Source organism: Ptychodera flava, chromosome 1 (genome assembly GCF_041260155.1).
Source record: "Ptychodera flava strain L36383 chromosome 1, AS_Pfla_20210202, whole genome shotgun sequence".
NCBI lineage: Eukaryota > Metazoa > Hemichordata > Enteropneusta > Ptychoderidae > Ptychodera > Ptychodera flava.
This window is the reverse complement of record NC_091928.1, coordinates 1,541,663-1,562,027: the sequence shown is the minus strand read 5'-3', so window position 1 is coordinate 1,562,027 and position 20,365 is coordinate 1,541,663. Positions and strand designations below refer to the sequence as shown.

At 37.5% G+C, this 20,365-nt stretch overlaps 1 protein-coding gene across 6 annotated transcripts in view; it reads left to right on the top strand.

Annotated features, from left to right (window-relative positions):
- The first annotated feature begins 441 nt into the window (after nucleotides 1-441).
- LOC139152027 (mediator of RNA polymerase II transcription subunit 25-like) overlaps nucleotides 442-20,365 on the top strand; it is a 69,782-nt gene continuing 49,858 nt past the window's right edge. For 2 of the 6 annotated variants that reach the window (XM_070678509.1, XM_070675425.1), the window contains exons 1-3: nucleotides 454-788; nucleotides 15,565-15,613; nucleotides 18,461-18,585. In XM_070678509.1, the coding sequence (XP_070534610.1) occupies nucleotides 664-788; nucleotides 15,565-15,613; nucleotides 18,461-18,585 (299 nt within the window). In that variant the 5' untranslated portion in view covers nucleotides 454-663. Of the gene's footprint in view, nucleotides 789-15,564; nucleotides 15,614-18,460; nucleotides 18,586-20,365 lie in introns of all 6 variants that reach the window. The other 4 variants (XM_070676196.1, XM_070676923.1, XM_070725469.1 and 1 more) reach the window with 3 other exon arrangements.

The window sequence follows — 20,365 nt, the reverse complement described above, 5'->3', positions numbered from 1 at the left end:
TGACAAGGTGGTCGCGAAATACGAAGGTGGTCAGGATATTGCCATAAACAGGTTTCAAACGAACTTTTAATAAATTACATAGGCTGTGTTGTGTAATATCACTCACGTTTAAAGATCTCAGGCACACGCACAAAGAACAGTTGTCAATTTCATTGACATTTGATAGGAGTGTTGAGGCGCATTACATCAACATGGTTTGTCTCCGCCTATGCTGTCCGATCTACTTGAGTTCCTCCCCACTAATATATCGAATACCTCTATCTTCTTTTCAGTATCGCCCAAACCGCACTCTCGAACCTACACGTAGTCTTCCAAAAATACGTTTTTCCCATGAATAACGAAAACTGGGCACTGGAAGGACTGGTTCCCGATTTAGGCCAATAACATAGCCGATGTGATCAAAGCGCAGATGGTATGGCAACACTAAAAACAACAGCCGATATCAGCTTTCGTATTTCCGCAAGATGCCTCACTCGCAATACAGTACACATATAGTAATCCGCCTATTCGGAGAGTTGAGGGGATGTCCCCCGAACTCTCGACTGTTTTCCTGATTACAAATTCTTTTTCGAATGTTTTTCTTCGTACTGTGATGATCTGATCAGAGACTAACTTTAAACGTTTTCATATCTATTGATAAGCTAGCTTGAAAATTTTTGAAAAATGGTGGTTGCGGACTCAGGTTCAGCTTCAGCGTGTGCCGATGTTGTGTTCGTAATCGAGGGGACTGCCAACCTACACGCATACATAGACCAGTTGAAAACATCCTATATTATCCCAACTTTAGAGTAAGTATAACAAACGTTTAACCTTTATTCAAATCATCATACTTGTTTGCCGTTATTGGAGTTTTTAACGCCGGTCGTAAACAGTAAATTATGCGATTGTGACTAAGCGTGTTGTTTTTACTTGTGGAATACCGATTTTCATTTGTAATCGTTTCATTTGACTGGCGATTGAACACGTGCAATCATTTGATTTAGCTCATCACATTCTTTTCTCCTGTTGGAATTTCTTGGCGTGCGATACAATTCTTTCTTCAGCTTCAACCTATGCTATTCAGTATCATCGGCGCAAGTCACAGTAAATTTGACCAAACTGTTTTGAATGTGGTACTGTATTGTATAGTAACACATGGAAGGAGTGTGGGCACCTGTCGCGTCAAGTCTTTTATCAGCGATTGTCTTACTGCTATCAGATCACCCAGTACCAGTCCGTAACATTATCCCGTCTTGACATCGACTAAAAATTACACCAGACCAATTTCCATGGAAACTCAGAAACGATTTCCATGTAGTAGGCAGCTGTTTGAAAACCCGAATGCCCAATTGTTAATAATACTTATGACACTCGTGTACAGTGTATTTCAAATAACATTTCTAATTATATATTTAGTACGAAAACCCCTGCATGTATCTAGAACATTTTATTTGATGCATTAACATGAAAATGTACATAGTACTATATACTGTGAACCATATCATATCGTAGCCTACAGTGTAGGCGTTTTCGTCCAGAATTCTAGTTTTGTGTTCAAACTTTCAATTTCATCAGCATCACTCTTTTCACACGTAAATACTCGGCACTTATGCATATTGAAGTAGAGCTAGGAGCTCAGTCTTGTGACCAGTATCGATGTAACATGATCTTAATTTGACCACAAGGTCCTTTTAAATATAATTTTGTGAAGGCTCATCTCAAATAAAGCTAACTTCCCGCCTTAAAATGGTATCTCACTCCACAAAAGTGTGCCACATGTTTGTAATTTTCCTTCTTGTAAATATGGACTTCCGCTTGAGTGAGTTTCTATTCTGTGGTGTTGACGGAGGCACCCTTTCGGTTGGGTTTACAATTCAACAAATTTTATGTTGTCCAGTTGAATAGCATGTGGCTGGAATTCAGAATCCTGAAAGCCATGTAATAATCTTGTGTATATGCGAGTAAGCTCTCATCCATGTGTTTGCCAGGGAATTTAAACCCAAATTTTTAGCTTTTCATTTGTGTTGATAACAATGGTGACTCTCGACAGAAGTGTTCTGAATTGCCCACTGACTGACATTGATGGAAAGTTTTCCTTTTACCTCCAATTCAAATCAACAATTCTTTACAGCTTATGTAGTGTGCTAACACTGCAAATATATGCAAGAGTTCATTTGAAATTGATGTAGTAATTCTGTTCTCTGATTCAAATTTTATCAAATGTTAAAGCAAGTAACTTTATAAACATGTATTATTTTGATATATATAGCTGTCTATCAATCAAAGACCATCACTAAATAAATATTGCTAATTTAAAAAAAAACTTGTTTTGCTCAGACGTTTTAATCTCTGTAGCTTAGAATGGGAACTTGTGACAAATTGAGGAAGGTTTGTTTCCAAAATAATTTTTGCTCTAATTCTAAGAATTTTGATCTTTCTGTATGGTTCAGGCATTATGGTTTACCTGTGTCAAAGTTTCACAGTGGCATTTCCAAATTGGCTTTGGAAATGATGTGAAATGATGGAGGTTTCATAGATGTATTTTAGCTATTCATTTATTGTGAATCTTTTAGTATTGTTGTAGTAGTCATCATGGTTGCAAGGATGTCATGTGCAGTTAGATACAGAATTTACATTGTTGATAGATTTATGTTACCATGTAAATCTTGCATCAAGTAATTTGCTCATATTATGTCACAGTTAAAATGGATGACAAATTGAAAGCGGCAATGTCATCCTTTTATTGCAACTTTTCATCAAAAAAATTGACATAGCTTTGATAGGATACTTCAGTGGTTGAAAATAGAGAAAATGCTGAACGATTGCCCAATAATTGAGATGAAGACATCCTTTTCTTTAATTATCTTTCCATCTCACTGCATTCTGAAAGTCATTAAGTACCATAATTGTTTCATATGTTGAACAAATTTCAGACAATATTTTTAGACTATTTCTTAATGCATAGCATGGATAACACACCCATACAGGTGGGAAGTGTGTTATATTATAATGACTCATGAAACTGAGTTCATAAATACTGAACTTGATTCAGTCTATCTTTAAAATCTGTGAATGGTTTCTAATCTGAAGTTATTTAACTTCTTGAATCAATATAGAACTGTCTTGAAGTTGCCTGGAATCTACCAAATACAATTAATAATTCACATACCATGATTTTCATGAGTCAAAGAGGCAATGATGAATCATTGGCTGGTCAAATAGGCACAGAAGGTAAACACCAATCATAAGGGCTTCTATGAAAACTGGATAGAGAAAGTGTCAATAATTATTTCACATCATTTTGTGTTGAAATAATTGCTACAGGTGTCGTTTGTAATAACTCTTGTGACTGTGTATTTGGTATTCCCCTTTTGATAATCAGACTGTTTGTGCTTTATGAAAACACAGAATGACTGTTTGTGCTTTTTTGAATACACAAAATCAATTCATATTAGGAAAGACTGGAGTTAATACCTCATAGTCTATATGGTTCAAAAGTGAAATTGCCTTTCTTCTGCCCAATTAACCAGATGTCTCCTTCATGTACTTGGTGATGGTTTCTTGTGACCATTTCCTGTGTCACATATACATGTACTGGGTACACTGATCTCAGTATGTGATAAATAGTTCAGTTACACTGCAATCTGACACATTCCATAAATTATACATTTGGTAACCGTAATGAAAGGCCAACATGGCTATGATATCATTGTAGCATAGTTCACAGAAGGTAAACTAACTGACAGTGACTGTGCAGGTACAAGGTACATCTGTTTTTGGTAAATGGGACTTTTAGCTTTAAAATCGTACATTTATTTCCCACTCTTGATGCTTTAGTCTTTTTATGTTCATGGTAATGCTTTTCATCATTTGTACTTTTCTACCTACAATTAAATTTAGAGCTTTTGGTTTTTTGGTTAGTGGTGGTACTGACTGAATCAAGACATGTCCATAACAACAGTCCGTGTCATCGGTGATCCAAAACAAGAAAGAAATGTCATGTAATTGCAATAAATCCATTGTACTGGTATTGCATAGTAATGGTACAGTGAGAATATGAAACTGAACAGGTACTAGGTGCAAAAAGAAGGCATATCTTTTCATAAACATACGCAGATGAATATTTGTACATCAGATGTATACACTACTATGTGTACATGTGGATTTTGCTTGAACACTGCCTGAAGTTGATCAACATACAGTGTATTACAAAATGCAAATTATCCGCTACCTGTGTTAGATATGATACACTTCACTGAAAATGAGTGTAGCAATGTACAAGTTGTCTGTCAGAGGGAAACAAAACAAGTTAGATACGTCACTTCCGGTTCCCGTTCATTCAGCTTTTGGCCACTGGGCTAATACATGCAAGTGAAAGTGAATGAAACCAACGCTATTTTGTTTATTTTTCACTAAATAACGACTAGATTATCTAAGAAAGGCTGGGTAAATTCCTTTTTAATAATGATGTTCATGTGTCGTTGTGACTGTGTTCTCAAAATTTGACAGTGTGGCCTTTCAAAAATAAGACATATGAAATTCTGTATTATGTGTGATTGCGAATTCATTCTGTATTTAAGGAAGGAAGGATGTAACATATTTTTTATATTTGTCAAGGATATAACATATTTTTTATATTTTTCAATTTCATTTTCAATTTTATGATATTCAACTTAGCAAAGCTTTCCATAATTAATCTACTATTAACTTACAAGTGTCAAAGTAATTTACAACTGATCCCTGTGGTACTTACAATTTAATGATATGATAAGCAGTCTATTTAGTAGTACAGAGATTTCACTAGTCTTTCGTTTGTAATTTTATCGGTCTACGCAGTCAAAACTTTTCTCTTTTCACTCTTAGCAGTTGGGAATCTTCTTATAGTTTTTTATTATAATTGATAAAGAGTATTTTGGCATTTTTGAACAACTTGGGTAGTGCACAGTGCTACCAGTAGTTCTATGTATATTGCCATAGAAATAACCTGTGTACGTCACCAAAGACTTCTTTGTAAATTCCTAATATTGTTATGTTCATGACTGCCCTAGTGTAAACAACAAAACAGGCATTAGAGTAGCATGTGCGTTTAGCTTTTCTTTCAATTGTGTTTATCAGTTGTTTTGAAATTTAAGACTTGGATACAGTATTTAACTGCCTTCAGTATTTGTGTCAGTGGTCATTCAATGTACATGCATCATAGGAAAATATGTTCTGTTCCACAGAACATTTACATGTTTAGGTCAAAGGTTATGACCTTGGGAAGGGTCTTTGGCTTGAAGGAACTTGATTAATGTATTTGCTGATCTATGGTGTGCTGTAAATTGAGTACTACATGTGTGTACTGGCTGATTCACATTACACTATTAACAGTTTGTTAATTTGTGTAAATCTCATGACATTTCTGTCGGGTAAATACAAGTCAAGATTATTTTGAAATATTCTTAGCCAAAAAGCTATTGTCTTCAATTAATAATACATTATCAATTAAACAACATTAATATAAAATACCCTCTCCTTGTCAGTTCGCTTAGTATTTGTCAGACTGAGCTAGGGAAGATTGTGACCAAAGAGGAAGTATATTTTATGTCTTTACATAGTTCACATGTTGTGAATGTACAAAATGACAAAGAAAGGTTTAATTTACAATCCTTGTTTTGATGTGAGTAGGGTTAGTTTGTGTTACATAGCTAATAAAGTAAGTCAACGTGGCACAATTAATGTATATGAAATACAACAGATAGCATGACTAATGATATGATATACATTGTAGCTAACAACCAACTTCTATACCATTATACCACAGCTGAAAATAGCTAAATTCCTTAAACTGCAGTGTCTATAGATATGATTCGTAGTGCTCTTTAATCAATGAATGGTGAACGCACAAACTTAATCAATAGATTTTTCTGCTTGTGTTTATAAAATTCAACCCGAATTTCTTTTCCATTCAAATTTCTGTTTTTGTCACTTTACTATTTGACCCTTAGGCCAAGAAAAATAAAGAGTTTGTTTCTTATCCTAGACATAGTGCAAAAATGATGTGGTGATGTGGGTTTTTCCCTTGTCAATTTTTTTTATTCTTCAACTAAGGAGAACATGCAAAAATATGAAAACAATTTAGGAATGCACGCAGAGATAGATGTACAACAGTGTTGGTTTAGCCCTTTTCCTGCCAAGCGCCCTTGTCCGTTATCCTGCCAAGTCAATAGAAAACAGCCCCATAATATGTGCCTGCAAAGGATTGGCTCTCATGCACGTTATCCTGCCAGGCATTTTGGCAGAAAGTGACCATTTTCAGGGTAGTTTTAGCCCTACTTATACGTGTTAGACTTCGATAATTTCTACATGCCCGCAGACAGGGGAAGGTGCTCAAGGGTTATTGAGGTCAACGGGTTTTTTTGCCCCAGGGGGTGCGTCATTTCATTGCCGTTTCATGCTTATTTTTTCGGAAATAAACTCCTTCAGTATTGCGCACGTCCTCTAGGCACAAACATCACCTCGCTCGTCTGTTAGTCAGAGACCCTGGGGGTCGTGCTAGGGGTGCAGCAGCACCGGCAAACCTGTCCTGTTTCCCCAGGGTAGGGTCAATTGAATACATGTATGTACCTTCAACGACTTGGCAGTGTAGCACAAAAACTACGTTTTTGCCGTTGTATTAACGGCATGGCTGAGCCATGGAAGCACAGCTTCCACGTAGTTTAGCCAGCTCGTTTTGGAGTTGGCTTACGAGTGTTACTGTTCATTGCCACCTTAATCGAGCAGTCCTCAGTCAGGTACGGGTTTGTACCGTCATGGCTTGGGCTGCAGCTAACCAATGATAAACAGTCACTACACCCAAGTCGTCAGTCTCATTTTTGCGATGCACGGTACAACGCAATATGCTTCTATTGTTCTAGCCATCGACATCACCACATGCCTGGCGGCCATTCTACAGCTAGCTGGTTTGCATAACAAAGGCAGTCCCTGCTAAGTGCAGGCGATATCCCCGTAGCATTGACCTCATGTCCCGTTTTGAATTCTCCGTACACAAACAGCATACGTAGTTACGAATGCGTCGGCAAGAGGACACATTTGCCTGCAAACCAGAGCCAATACTTCGGACGATGGAATAAATAAAAAATCCAAAGCAACGTCAATTGAAATGGCACGGCCAAGCCGGTGAAGGACGTTGCCTGGCTTGAACTTGCAGAGCTGAAGCCCAGCTTAATACGTCGGACACCAGTTTGCAATGGTATTTCTTAGTCGTTCATATCCGTTCCATCTGAGGAACAAGTCGAGCCGTCCCGTCAAAAATACATTCTCATTTTCAGTCACTCACAACTGAATAAGTGACTTTCGTCTCGCACCATCAGCACCATCTGCCAAGCCGTTTTCAAGAGGTAGCCTTCTAGATTAGCATAGCTGAGTTGGTCAAGTTCGGCAGCAATCTCTATAGTGCCAGGCAGCCAAGTAAGTCCAACTCCGCCAGAAAACATCACCATGCTATCCTGCCAAGTCCGCTAAAAAGCGGTAAAAAAACCCCAGCTCCCCTCGGGTGTGGGGGACTGGCGGACAGGTTTCTGCACCTTTCCCTGTCTATCGACTCCCTGTGAACCCATTTCGAGAGCAAACGCCGTTCCTCGCCCGAAACCTGTCCTGGAACGACCCCTAGCGTGAGCAAGGGTTGGCTACACGTAGTGCCGTCGACTAGGCAGGAAAGGGGGTACTGATAAGTACATGTAGCCCGATTTCCACCGCCTGGGCAGGATAACGGCCATGGCTGCTCAGATTCTAGCTACACGGAATTCCGAGCGGATTTTCACCGACTTGGCAGGAAAAGGGTTAGTATTTTTGCATAGCAACAGTTCTGCGGTTTGACTTTTAGTGCAGCAATGCACAGTTTTGACAGTTTAATATAACAGTGATATATGTGTACAGTTATGAATGGAATATTAGTGTCAGTTATTTTGTTTACAGTTCAGTTTTTGACAGCTCTGTGATATGCACTATTGTCGCATATTTTTGCGTTAATTTTTTTCATTTTATCCTCATGAGCAGAAAAAAGGTTGACGCGGTGGGTCTGAATTGACGCGTGCGAGGATGAGAAATAAACTTTTTATTTTCTTTGCCTTATTTTTTTCTCTGATTTTTCTAAAATCTTAAACCTGAAAAAGTGACTCTAAATGCTGACATAAAAGTCTACGATGTTACTATGACATTAAACTGGTCCAATAATCATTTCCATTCAAGATAATACATTACCAGGTCCATGGGACATTTGAGATTTACAAATTTAAGTAGGAACATCCTGAACCACTGATGAAAACATTACGTAGAAAGATACAGATTTATGTTCATGGCTTAAAAACTTTTGTGGTCACTTGTGACACCTCATTACTTGAGGAAGTTTTGTATCATCATTTTAAGTTTCAGAGGAACTACTCTATAGAAATAATCCATTTTGGGGGCCTGAACATGCAATTTAAGATTTTTTCTTTGGCTAAAATCACTGTGTAAATGTGTATATTAGTCGTCCGGGGGGACTTATAGATTGGGTCATGTCCGTCCATCCGTCCGTCCGTCCGTTCACGCAGACATGCCCTGGTCAATTTCTTTCAAACTTTGCACAAGGATAGTACCCTACCCCATACAGATGCATGTCGATTTGTTTCATTACTGATAGTAGCATTAAATCACCATGGTTCATTGCAAGAGAAGATTTATGATGCAATGAGACTTACAAATCAGCATTGATACACTAAAATCACTTATTGTTGGTAAGCTGGAGCTATGGAGAACACTTTGACGTGTGTGTCATATGTGTGTGAACCAATTTATTTTAATGACTCAGTGTTAAATTCAGGTTTGTAACATGGTGTCTACTTTATGCTTTATCAATGTCCCAGTGTTTTGGGTGTGTTTTTTCTACAATTATAAAGTCACTACTAAGAGAACATCAGTGATAATAAAGATGCTGAAGCATGTTATTGTCTTAGGCAGATTTAGGGTAGCTTTGTCTGATTACTGACAATTTATCATTTGAACTCAATAAACAAGTACATGAATGGAAAATTACATAGGGAATTAAATCAAGTTTGTATGTGTAGAAAACAAAGATATTTGGTGGCAGTGGCATTTGATTGAAGAATAAAGCAGTGGATATCATTTATGTACATTTAATCCTTTATTAGTCCCCGCGGACGAAGTCCGGCGGGGACTTATAGATTGGGTCCCGTCCGTGTGTCCGTCTGTCCATCCGTCCGTCTGTCCGTCCGTCCGTCCGTCCGTCATCAACAGTTTCTCAGACACTGATGAACTAATTTTGTTCAAACTTGGCACAAAGGCATAGCACTATGACCTACAGATGCACGTCGATTTATTTTCAGCGTTTCCGTTACAATTTCAAAACTTGCGTACGATTTTACGCAACTGAGTTTTTATATGCGTAAAATGTATAAAAAATGCATACGGTAGGAATCGGTATCTGAAGTGAGTTGGGCAGTCTGTTCTGTAGAACTTGGGGTTTTTTCCTGTAATGCGCATGCTCTGTTAACAAAAAAACAATAACCTGGGGGGCTTCAAGATATACATAGCTGAACGCTGGCAATGCCGTAATGCATCCATGGTCGATGAGCAGCCTATATGACTTCATGTTCAAAGAAAATAATTTCTGACTATGGAATTACTGTTTTCAAAGGGCCAACAAAAAGCAGATACTGATCAAAGTCCAGCGGGACCTCTCAAGAATGCAACCCGACAGAGTCTAAATCGTCACCCGTAAACACTTTCCACCAAACACGCAACGTAATGACGTAATGTGTTACCAACAACGTAGACTCGATTGATTCTCGAATTTTTTGCATCAAATTCTGTAGTGTTATTGTCTTTACAGAACTGATTGACATGATGCTTTGTGATGATGAAATACAATGTTGCATAAAGAGTTGCGATCTGCTAAAGTCTAAAATGTTGCAATATCATGATAAATGTCACTTCAAAGCAGGTGCATGTGTTCTATTTTTGTCCCGCATTGAACCACGTTCAAGCAATGTAGTGCAGGCCAAGTACGTCCGTGTCATGGGGCAGCATTTCTCAATGCGTATAAGTTTACGCAGTCATTATTTTTTTTGCGTATTTCCGAACAATTTTGCGTAAAATACGCACGATTTTGCGTTAACGAAAACGCTGTATTTTGTGATACGATCCAATATGGCCGACAGGCGGCCATTTTATTGCGATTTTTCATGTCTTTGGACCATAACTCAGACATCCTTGAGCACATTCTGCTCAAACTTGGCACAAAGGCATAACACTATGGCTTTCATATCCATGTCAAATTATTTCGCGATATGGTTCAATATGGGCGCGTGGCAGCCATTTTGTTGCGATTTTTCATGTCTTTGGACCATAACTCAGACATCCTTGAGCACATTCTGCTCAAACTTGGCACAAAGGCATAACACTATGGCTTTCATATCCATGTCAAATTATTTCGCGATATGTTTCAATATGGGCGCGTGGCAGCCATTTTGTTGCGATTTTTCATGTCTTTGGACCATAACTCAGACATCCTTGAACAGATTCTGTTCAAACTTGCCACAAAAGCAAAACATTATGCCCTTCATATGAACACCAATTTATTTCGTGATATGATCCAATATGGCCGACAGGCCGCCATTTTTTTGCGATTTTTTCATGTCTTTGAACCATAACTCAAAGATCCTTAAACCGATTCTGTTCAAACTTGACACAAAGGCGTACACTATGGCCTACATATTCATGTTGAATTATATTGCGATATGATCCAATATGGGCGTGAGGCGGCCATTTTGTTGCGATTTTTCATGTCTTTGAACCATAACTCAGACATCCTTGAACCGATTCTGTTCAAATTTGACACAAAAGCAAAACATTATGCCCTTCATATGAACACCAATTTATTTCGTGATATGATCCAATATGGCCGACAGGCGGCCATTTTTTTGCGATTTTTTTCATGTCTTTGAACCATAACTCAAACATCCTTGAACCGATTTGGTTCAAACTTGGCACAAAGGCAAAGCACTATGGCATACATATGCATGTATCAATTAAGCTTGCGATAGGATCCAAGATGGCTGCAGAACTGCCATTTTGTTGGAATTTTGCATGTCTTTGAATCGTAATTCAAAGGTCATTACACCCATGTTGTCCAAACTTGGCACAAAGATCAAGCACTATGGCATACATATACATGTCAATTTACTTTGTGACATGTTCGAATATGGCTGCCAGATTGTCATTTTTTTCCAATATCGCTGTCAGATGGTCATTTTTGGATTTTTTCATGTCTTTGAGGCTTAATCATATGCAAATATTCTGTAACCAATGTTGTTGAGACTTGGTACAAAGATAAAGTACTATGGCATACATATGCATGTATACTAATTTTGTGCTATGATCTATACGGTCAATAGACAGCCATTTGATATAAATTTTGGTGTGATTTTGTTTGTCTTTGAAACATAAACATACTGTAGGTCACTGTCCCTCAATGGACTGATTTTGTTCAAACGTGATACGAAGATAAAATACTATGGGTGCATTCTTGTGCACATTAATTTGTTTCATTATATGATCCGAAATGGCTGATTACAACAACATACCCGATCCCATACCATTTCGAAAATTCCACCAAACCATGTGTATAGTATGTGCCATCATGACACTGGAGGCAGTAAGGGCATCGTTATGTGTGATGTTATCAAAAGTTCCTTGAGTGGTCATTACCGGCAGAGATGAGTCATTTATTAAACGTTCCTCAGATTACTTTATTATGCAAGTCAAAGGCCTGATGCACCCATTGCATCAATGTCATTCCACAGCTACCTAGACCACAGCTACCTAGACACCAAAGATTATAACAAAATGGACAAGCGGGGACTGTGTCATCAATGATGACTTGTTATTAGAACAACAAGTGAGATCCACATTTTGTAATCTTAATCAGTGTTCAAATAATTTGTACTTTTACTGTAATACTGTACTGTACCTATTGCCATTCAAATAACTGGTACTTCACTGTACACTATCAGTATCTATTTTGTAATCTTAATCAGTGTTCAAATAATTTGTACTTTTAATACTGTACTGTACCTATTGCCATTCAAATAACTGGTACTTCACTGTACACTATCAGTATCTATTGCTAAAGAAATTTATTTACATTGTGATGTCAGTTGCATCATGCCAGTGATTCAAGGAAGTAATGGTTGTTTTCTCTCAGACCAAAATTAAAAGTGAAAGTAGAAAAATGCATGACAGTGAAGTGTATTCATGTTGTATAGGTGGCATGCTATGACGTCAATGTATTAGTCAGAAAGAGTATAGCAAATAGTCTCACCAATACCATGTACAAGTATGGAAAAATCAACCAAGACTACTGTAGTGTATTGCCCTTTACAACAACTTGTTGTCAGAAACATAAAATGAATGGAAGGTGATGTTATTCATGATATATGTATGTCAAAGATTTTTCACCGCCATGCCAAGTCAAGATACAGTAACGTTATCAAGAGATTAGTAAGAGACAAATGGTTTACTGTGTGTGTACATTATAGGCAAACATGGCTGGATAAGAGCACAGAAACCAGGGGTCAATAACCTAGTGAGCAAATACTTGACATGGCATCACTGTGTGATATCCATTGCATGGTAGATCTCTGGTTTGTGAAATCCCATTGTGTTGTAGTTATTATATGCTATGCATCATTTTACATTTGGATAACATGTACCACTATGTATGTACCAGTATGTTATCAAGTCTTTCATATTGTACGACAAATATCTCAGTGTATATGAAAATTCACCAAGAGTTGTATGTTATTTTCATGTTTTGTCACATGAAACTGTAAATTGTAATCATTGTCTGTTATGTTGGCTGACTCAGACACAACTGTTAAAGCTGGACCCAGGATTCCTAGTTTTGCTTTATACCGGTAGCTGCCTACACAAATTTGTTCCAACCATTCAACACCTTTAGTGTATGTGAAAGAAATTGGTGACTGAATCCAAAGGATTGGGATTGAGAATCAGGAATAGAGTGCACTTCAGAAATTGGTCTTTATATGACCAAAATTGTACAGGGTTAATTTTTTTTTCTGAACAATTATTTTGTGATCTCACCAAAAAGTAACATTTTGCAGTGGTAATATCGATAACTGACAATTGGAAAAATATTGAAACTCATTGAAGCAAAATATGCAAGACCTCTGTGTTTCTGTGCCAGACTCTAGCATTCCAGAAATGTTGATGCTTCATTGTAAGGTTGTGATTATCGCATATTGGCACAATTGTGATCATTGCCCCGGAGAGTTTGTTGCCCTGACAGGTGATCATGAGACAACCTGTGATCGTTATAATCTTCCTTTTACAAGCCTACATATACCTACAAATTGCACCAATCGGCATGAAAAGCAATACATGTATGCTCAATATTTTTGTTGTTTACAAATTTTTGTTTCACTGCATGGTTTGGTCATAGCTACTACCCAAGGCCGACAACTGAGCATGATCTATCTTTATAACACAACATTTGACACAAAATTTAAACACAAGACATCTATAACTCAATCAGATTACTATATTCCAAGACTTAAAAGGATGGATTTGCCAAAGAGGATGGATTTGCTAATTAGTCTGAACAAAGTAATGCTAACTGCAATGTTTCATGTTTCAATGTTAATATGGGTATAAATATCACAATAACAAACATTGATATCATTATAAATATGTCAATGATCTATGAGGGCGCTTAGCTTAGAAATCTGACATGCTTTACACACACTTTTCAATGATTTTGTATGAAAAGTTTCATGAGAAGCAATTGCTGTCAACCAAATGGTTGTTCAAACCAAAGTGTTTGTCTCCAGGTGGGTATTTTATCATAATCCTAATGTTACCAAACAGTTCCGGGTTCCTTCCAGATGACTGTCAGATACAATGTACATTTTAGAAGCAGTGTATAGTGGGAGGCAAGAAGTTAAAGAGATGACATTACTGTCAGTTGATTGTCAGTTGATTCAGTTTGTGCATTGTGAGAGTCAGCTGTACTTTATCCATGTCATCATTTGTTGCCATATTTTGATATATTTCTATATAAGTTTCTGTCATGATAGTGGGTTGAATAGCATGTCAAGTTTCAATGGAAACCCATTGGAAAATGGGATGTTTTAACACGGAATATATATGGCAGTATAAGAGGCTCCATCAATATACTCTTTGTGTACATAGTTGTCATGGATACATACATCATACATTGTACATGTACTGTGTGACAGATACCTGTCAAACCAGTACCTTTGATAAATTGACATCAGCTGTGATACCTACATGTAATGATGTAGGTATCCAGACATCCGCTGTAATACCTTATAGGTATCCATATATACATGTATCTACCATGTATGTGTGTGTTAGTTAAGAAAGCGCTTGATACAGTTCCGCAGAGTGATTGGTACTTCAGGATTGACTGGAGTGACAAAGTAATTGAGTTGTGACTCTGACTTTTACACTCTATATGATAATTGAACCACTGAGGAATCCTTGCTTCATACATGTACCGGTACATACATATAATGTTCGGTGGTACCCAGGTGGCAGAAGTGTTGGTATGTGTAGTCGGTTCATATTCTGAGTGGGATTGCCAGTGTAGTTCAGCAAGTAAAATTTGTTTTTGTGCTGACATTTCAAGATACGTTCTGATTTCTTATCGAGTAAGTTGTTCATGTATACACTTTATATAAATGCAGTTTCACTGTCCGTGATTTAAATTTTGCTCCTTGGCCATGCGAATGTAAAATAATGATATTATGCGAAAGGCAAATAACACCTAAATCATACACATGAATACATGTACCTGGGCAGGTGATACCCACATTTTGAGGGTAACGAATGAGACCTCTGTGGGGTGGTAAATATATCTATACCTTGGGATGGCAAACTGCACCTCCCCCGTACACTGTACACTACAAGGGTAGCAATTGATACCTGCTTATCCATCAGGGATTACAATTAACACTTTCATATCTGGCAAATGCATAAACTGTAACATTTATGTTACATGTTGGCAAATGAAACGCTTGCTCTACCTACCATAACACTCAGTACTGACAGTAGTAGAACTTTATCTTCTGGATGTTATACTCGTTGTTAACAGCCATATTTTGTCATCTTTGAATGTTTTAGTAAAAGTTTTGATATTCTGAATCTGAGTATACCATGTCATTGTCATGGTTTTGGTAAAAGTGTTCATATTTTTCAGTTGAGTGGACTATTTGCATTATCATGGTTTTTCTGCAATCTACAAGTGTGCGTAGTCTTAGACAAAAGTTGAAATCAATATATCAAATTATTTTGTACGTACCGTATACATGTACATGTATATCCTTGGAGTACTGGGAATAGTCACGTCAACATTCCAGCAACAGTGCTGTTATACTCATAAATTATGAATGCTGTTCTATCATTGTTCATCTTTGTAAATGTTTTAATTTGCTGTTGTTTATCAGAATTGTTTGTATGCAGTGTTTCTAAAAAATAGCATTCTTGTTTTTGTTTTGATAACAGACACTTCAATGGTGGAACAGTGGTTGATCAGAGTGACTTTGGAGCAAAGGTCAGTTTAAAGTATGAGTCAAATTCCAGTGTAGACACAAACTTTAGAAACATACCATCGTAAACAGAGTTGTTAAGGTAGAGCACTGTTCGTAGCATATTTTTGCTATAGACACTCCTTTTGAAATAAAGCCAGATACCGGTAGTTGTCTGCATTTTGCAAGAGTTTGTGAGCTGTTGAAGAAGTTTTCCTTAAATACTGAATTTAGTCCTTTAGATTTATTTCTCTTCTAAATAGCGACTGGATAGTAATAAAATGATTTACTTTTTGAATGATCCAAGCTGAATATTTTTTTATTGGCATTTATTGAAGCTTGAAAAGATGAATTTAATATTTGACAAACTCAATACATGAAAAGATCTTTCATGGAAAACAGGATAGTTTATCATTGAACTGAATTATTAACAACTGTTGATTAAATTTCCTAAATTATTCTAAATTATATTATACTAATATATTGATGGTGAAAATACAGTACTCTTATGCACGTTAATTTGTTTTGTGATACGATCCAATATGGCTGCTGTGCGGCCATTTTATTACGATTTTTTAGCTCACATTTGGTTATACCAATGTGAGTTTATCGTATAGGCTGAAGTCGATGGCGTCTGTATGTATGTGTGTATGTATGTATGTATGTATGTATGTATGTATGTATGTATGTATGTACGTACAGTATGTCCGTCAACATCAAAAACAGGCAAACCGCTGCACGTTTCAGCTTGGTATTTGGTGTGTGGATGCATCCTGGGCTATAGAGGGGATTTTGTTCAAATGAAGTCTGCATTGCCAAAATTATGCAAATGAGCTTACATAATGTGAAAATGGTTAAGAATAAATAACTCATGAACTGCTTTTTTGATTGCTTTGAAAATTTGTGTGCAAGTACCTTAGGTGAACCTTATACAGTTTTATGAATATTGTGAAGATATCCTTAATTTTGTACTTTTGCTGAATTTTTTGGTGATTTTTCTCATTTTCAGTAAAAATTCTTCTTCTCTGAAACCGCCAACCCAATCGCTCTGAAATTTGGGTTGTCTCTTTACAAGGGTGTTACTCTTCTAATTTGTTGAAATTATGACAAAATTGGGAAAATTACTATTTTTAAGCAATTTTGTCATTTTTGGTCAAAAAATCTTAAACAGTATTTCCTTTTTAAAATCCCTGGACAGACAGCTTTCATATTTGGTACGCAGACATACAGAGATGACAATAGTTAGATATGTGAAAATTGTCCTGAAATATAAAAATTTGTATTTTTAAGACAATATTGTCATTTTTGGTCAAGAAAACTTTATCTCAAAATTACTTGTTTGATAGCTTTGTAATTTGGTATAAAGTCCCTTGTTTGATAGCTTTGTAATTTGGTATAAAGTCCCGAAAGATGTTATTAGATAAATTTTCTGCTCAAAGTGTTGGGAAACCCCAAAATTCGTTTATTTTAGGTAATTTTCTCAGTTTGTGACCTTAAATGACCTACATCAACTCAGGATATGTTGTGAGACAATTTTGAAGGCTGTGAACATAATTTTGTCATATTTGGTATCAATTTGTAGGAAAATTTGATCCAGAAAACAAAGCTGAAGTGATTTTTTTCATTTTGGACCAATTTTTGCAACTTTTGTATGTAAGACATACAAGAACTGATGAGAAATTTGGATCCAGGATAATTCCAGATGTTGTAATCACCGCCAACAGTGGAAGGCATTTCACTATCTTTAACTACCTTAAGTGCTGTTTACATTAGAATGATAACACTCATGGCATTAATTAAAAAATCTCCAGGGTTGTAAATGTACTTCCTGTCATTTGGTCTTATGTAATACCAAGGGGTGGAAAATTTGATATTCAGAGGGGTAGGGTCTAGAAGATTGATGATGTAGCATTACTTTTTTACAAGATCCCTTGTGCATTTTTTGCCCACTCCCACCTTTTCTTTTTATCAAGCCTTCTCTGTTTTTTGTTGTTGACATTTGCTCCCATTGCTATAGAAGTTGATATGCATGTTCCTAAAGATGACCTCCAGTACCTAAGTTAGAGACTTATTTGCTTTTGTCATTCCTGTTTTTCCTGGTTTAAATATTTCTCGAATGGACCAATTCAAACCGAATGTGAGCACATAGTGTCCTTGACGGTATTTTTTATGTACAGAGCCATTACTCAGACATGTATCAAGCAAATTTATTCAAAGTTTTTACAAGGAAATTGACCAATGTCATACATATGCACGTTAATTTGTTTTGTGATACGATCCAATATGGCTGCTGTGCGGCCATTTTGTTATGATTTTTTCATGTACAAAGCCATAACTCAGGCATATCTCAACCGATTATTCAAAGTTGGTACTAGGACATTGACCTGCATGTATGTCATACATATGCACATTGATTTGTTTTGTGATACGATCCAATATGGCCAATATGGTGTACATGATAAGATATTGCACAATAATTTTATGTACCCTGGTACATGTACGGTAGATTTTGTCAGTCTTATATGATATACATCAGTGTTCTCAACAGAGTGGAAAGTTAGTAAGGTAGCTAAGTTTCATTACAATACACAATTTGAATATTATCTTCTTGTGAAAATGTATTCTTTTGTAGATCAACATATGAATAGATTGTTGGAAAACAGAAGGGTGTTCCAGCCCATACCCTTGTACATCTGAACCCTGTGTTTTTTTGTCTGGATTCTGTGACAAACAATTGTGTCATTAAATGAAAATATTCTCTTGTTTTATGTCATTCTTGAGAAAGTTGACACATCAATTTACCTTACTAAAAATTGCAAGTCATAGAGTATACGTGATTGTAAAAATTGATGTTATTTTGATTTGATTTTCAGTTTGGAGGTACACTCTATGCTTTGGTAGTTTACAACACAGCAGACTGTGCTCCAAACCAAGCAGCAATATGTACTGCACCAACAAGCAATGCTCACAAGATGTTGACAACTTTTGAAAGCATTGAGTAAGTAGTGTTCGTTTTCATATAAATCTACATTTTCCCCTTTACATGTTCAAGTACAGTCAGTTGTCTAGTCTTCTTCATCATCAGAATTTGTACCTGAAATTTTTATCATTTTCTCTTGAAATTACTTGGTGTTTTGACGTGGTACTCAGCTGAATTAAATACAAAGAAAATATTATATTATGCACACAAAAAGAACATTCCTTGATTTGTACTTTTAATATATCAAAACCATGAAATGTTTGCATGTTACATAACTATGACAGAAATTGACCGCAGTGTACGCTGTTCACCACAAAAGAAATTAATCATGTGGGCTTTGCTAGCTATTCTGCAGCTTTAACCCTTTTCCTGCCGAGCGTCTGTGTCCGTTATCCAGCCAAGTCAGTAGAAAACGGCCCCATAATATGTGTCTGCAAAGGATTGGCTCTCCTGCACGCTATCCTGCCAGGCATTTTGGCAGAAATCGCCCATTTTCAGGGTAGTTTTAGCCGTACTTATACGTGTTAGACTTCGATAATTTCTACATGCCCGTAGACAGGGGAAGGAGCTCAAGGGTTACTGCAGAAAAAATTTGAGGTCACCGGCTTTGTTTGCCCCTGGAAGTGCGTCATTTTATTGCCGTTTCATGTTTATTTTTTCGGAAATAAACTCCTTCAGTATTACGCACGTCCGCTAAGCACAAACATCACCTCACTCGTCTGTTAGTCAGAGACCCTGGGGGTCATGCTAGGGGTGCAGCAGCACCGGCAAACCTGTCCTGTTTCCCCAGGGTAGGGTCAATTGAATACGTACCTTCAACGACTTGGCAGTGTAGCACAAAAACTACGCTTTTGCCGTTGTATTAACGGCATGGCTGAGCCATTGAAGCACAGCTCCATGTAGTTTAGCCAGCTCGTTTGGGAGTTGGCTTAAGAGTGTTACCGTTCATTACTGACTTAATCTTGTGGTCCTCAGTCAGGTACGGGTTTGTACCGACATGGCTTGGGCTGCAGCTTACCAGTGATAACCAGTCACTACACCCAAGTCTTTAGTTCCCTTTTGCGATGCACGGGTACAATGCAATATGCTTCCATTGTTCTAGCCATCGATGTGTCCACCTGCCTGGCAGCCATTGAACTGCTGGCTGGTTTGCATAACAAAAGCACTCCCTCCTAAGTGCAGACGGTATCCCCGTATCATTGACCTCATGTCCCCTTTTGAATTCTCCGTACGCAAACAGCGTACGTAGTTACCAATGCGTCGGCAAGAGGATACGTTTGCCTGCAAACCAGAGCCAATACTTCAGATGATGGAATAAATAAAAAATCCAAAGCTACGTCCATTGAATGGCACGGCCAAGGTGGTGAAGGACGTAGCCTGGCTTGAACTTGCAGAGCTGAAGCCCAGCTTAGTACGTCGGACACCAGTTTGTAATGGTATTTCCGAGGAACAAGTCGAGCCGTCCCGTCAAAAATACGTTCTCATTTTCAGTCATGCACAACTGAATAAGTGACTTTCGTCTCGCACCATCGGCACCATCTGCCAAGTCGTTTGCAAGAGGTAGCTTTCTAGATTAGCAGTGCCGAGTTGGTCAAGTTCGGCAGCAATCTCTATAGTGCCAGGCAGCCAAGTATGTCCAACTCCGCCAGAAAACGTCACCATGCTATCCTGCCAAGTCCGCTAAAAAGCGGTAAAAAAAACCCAGCCCCCCTCGGATGTGGGGGACTGGCGGACAGGTTTCTGCACCTTTCCCTGTCTATCGACTCCCTGCAACCCATTTTGAGGGGAAAAGGCGTTC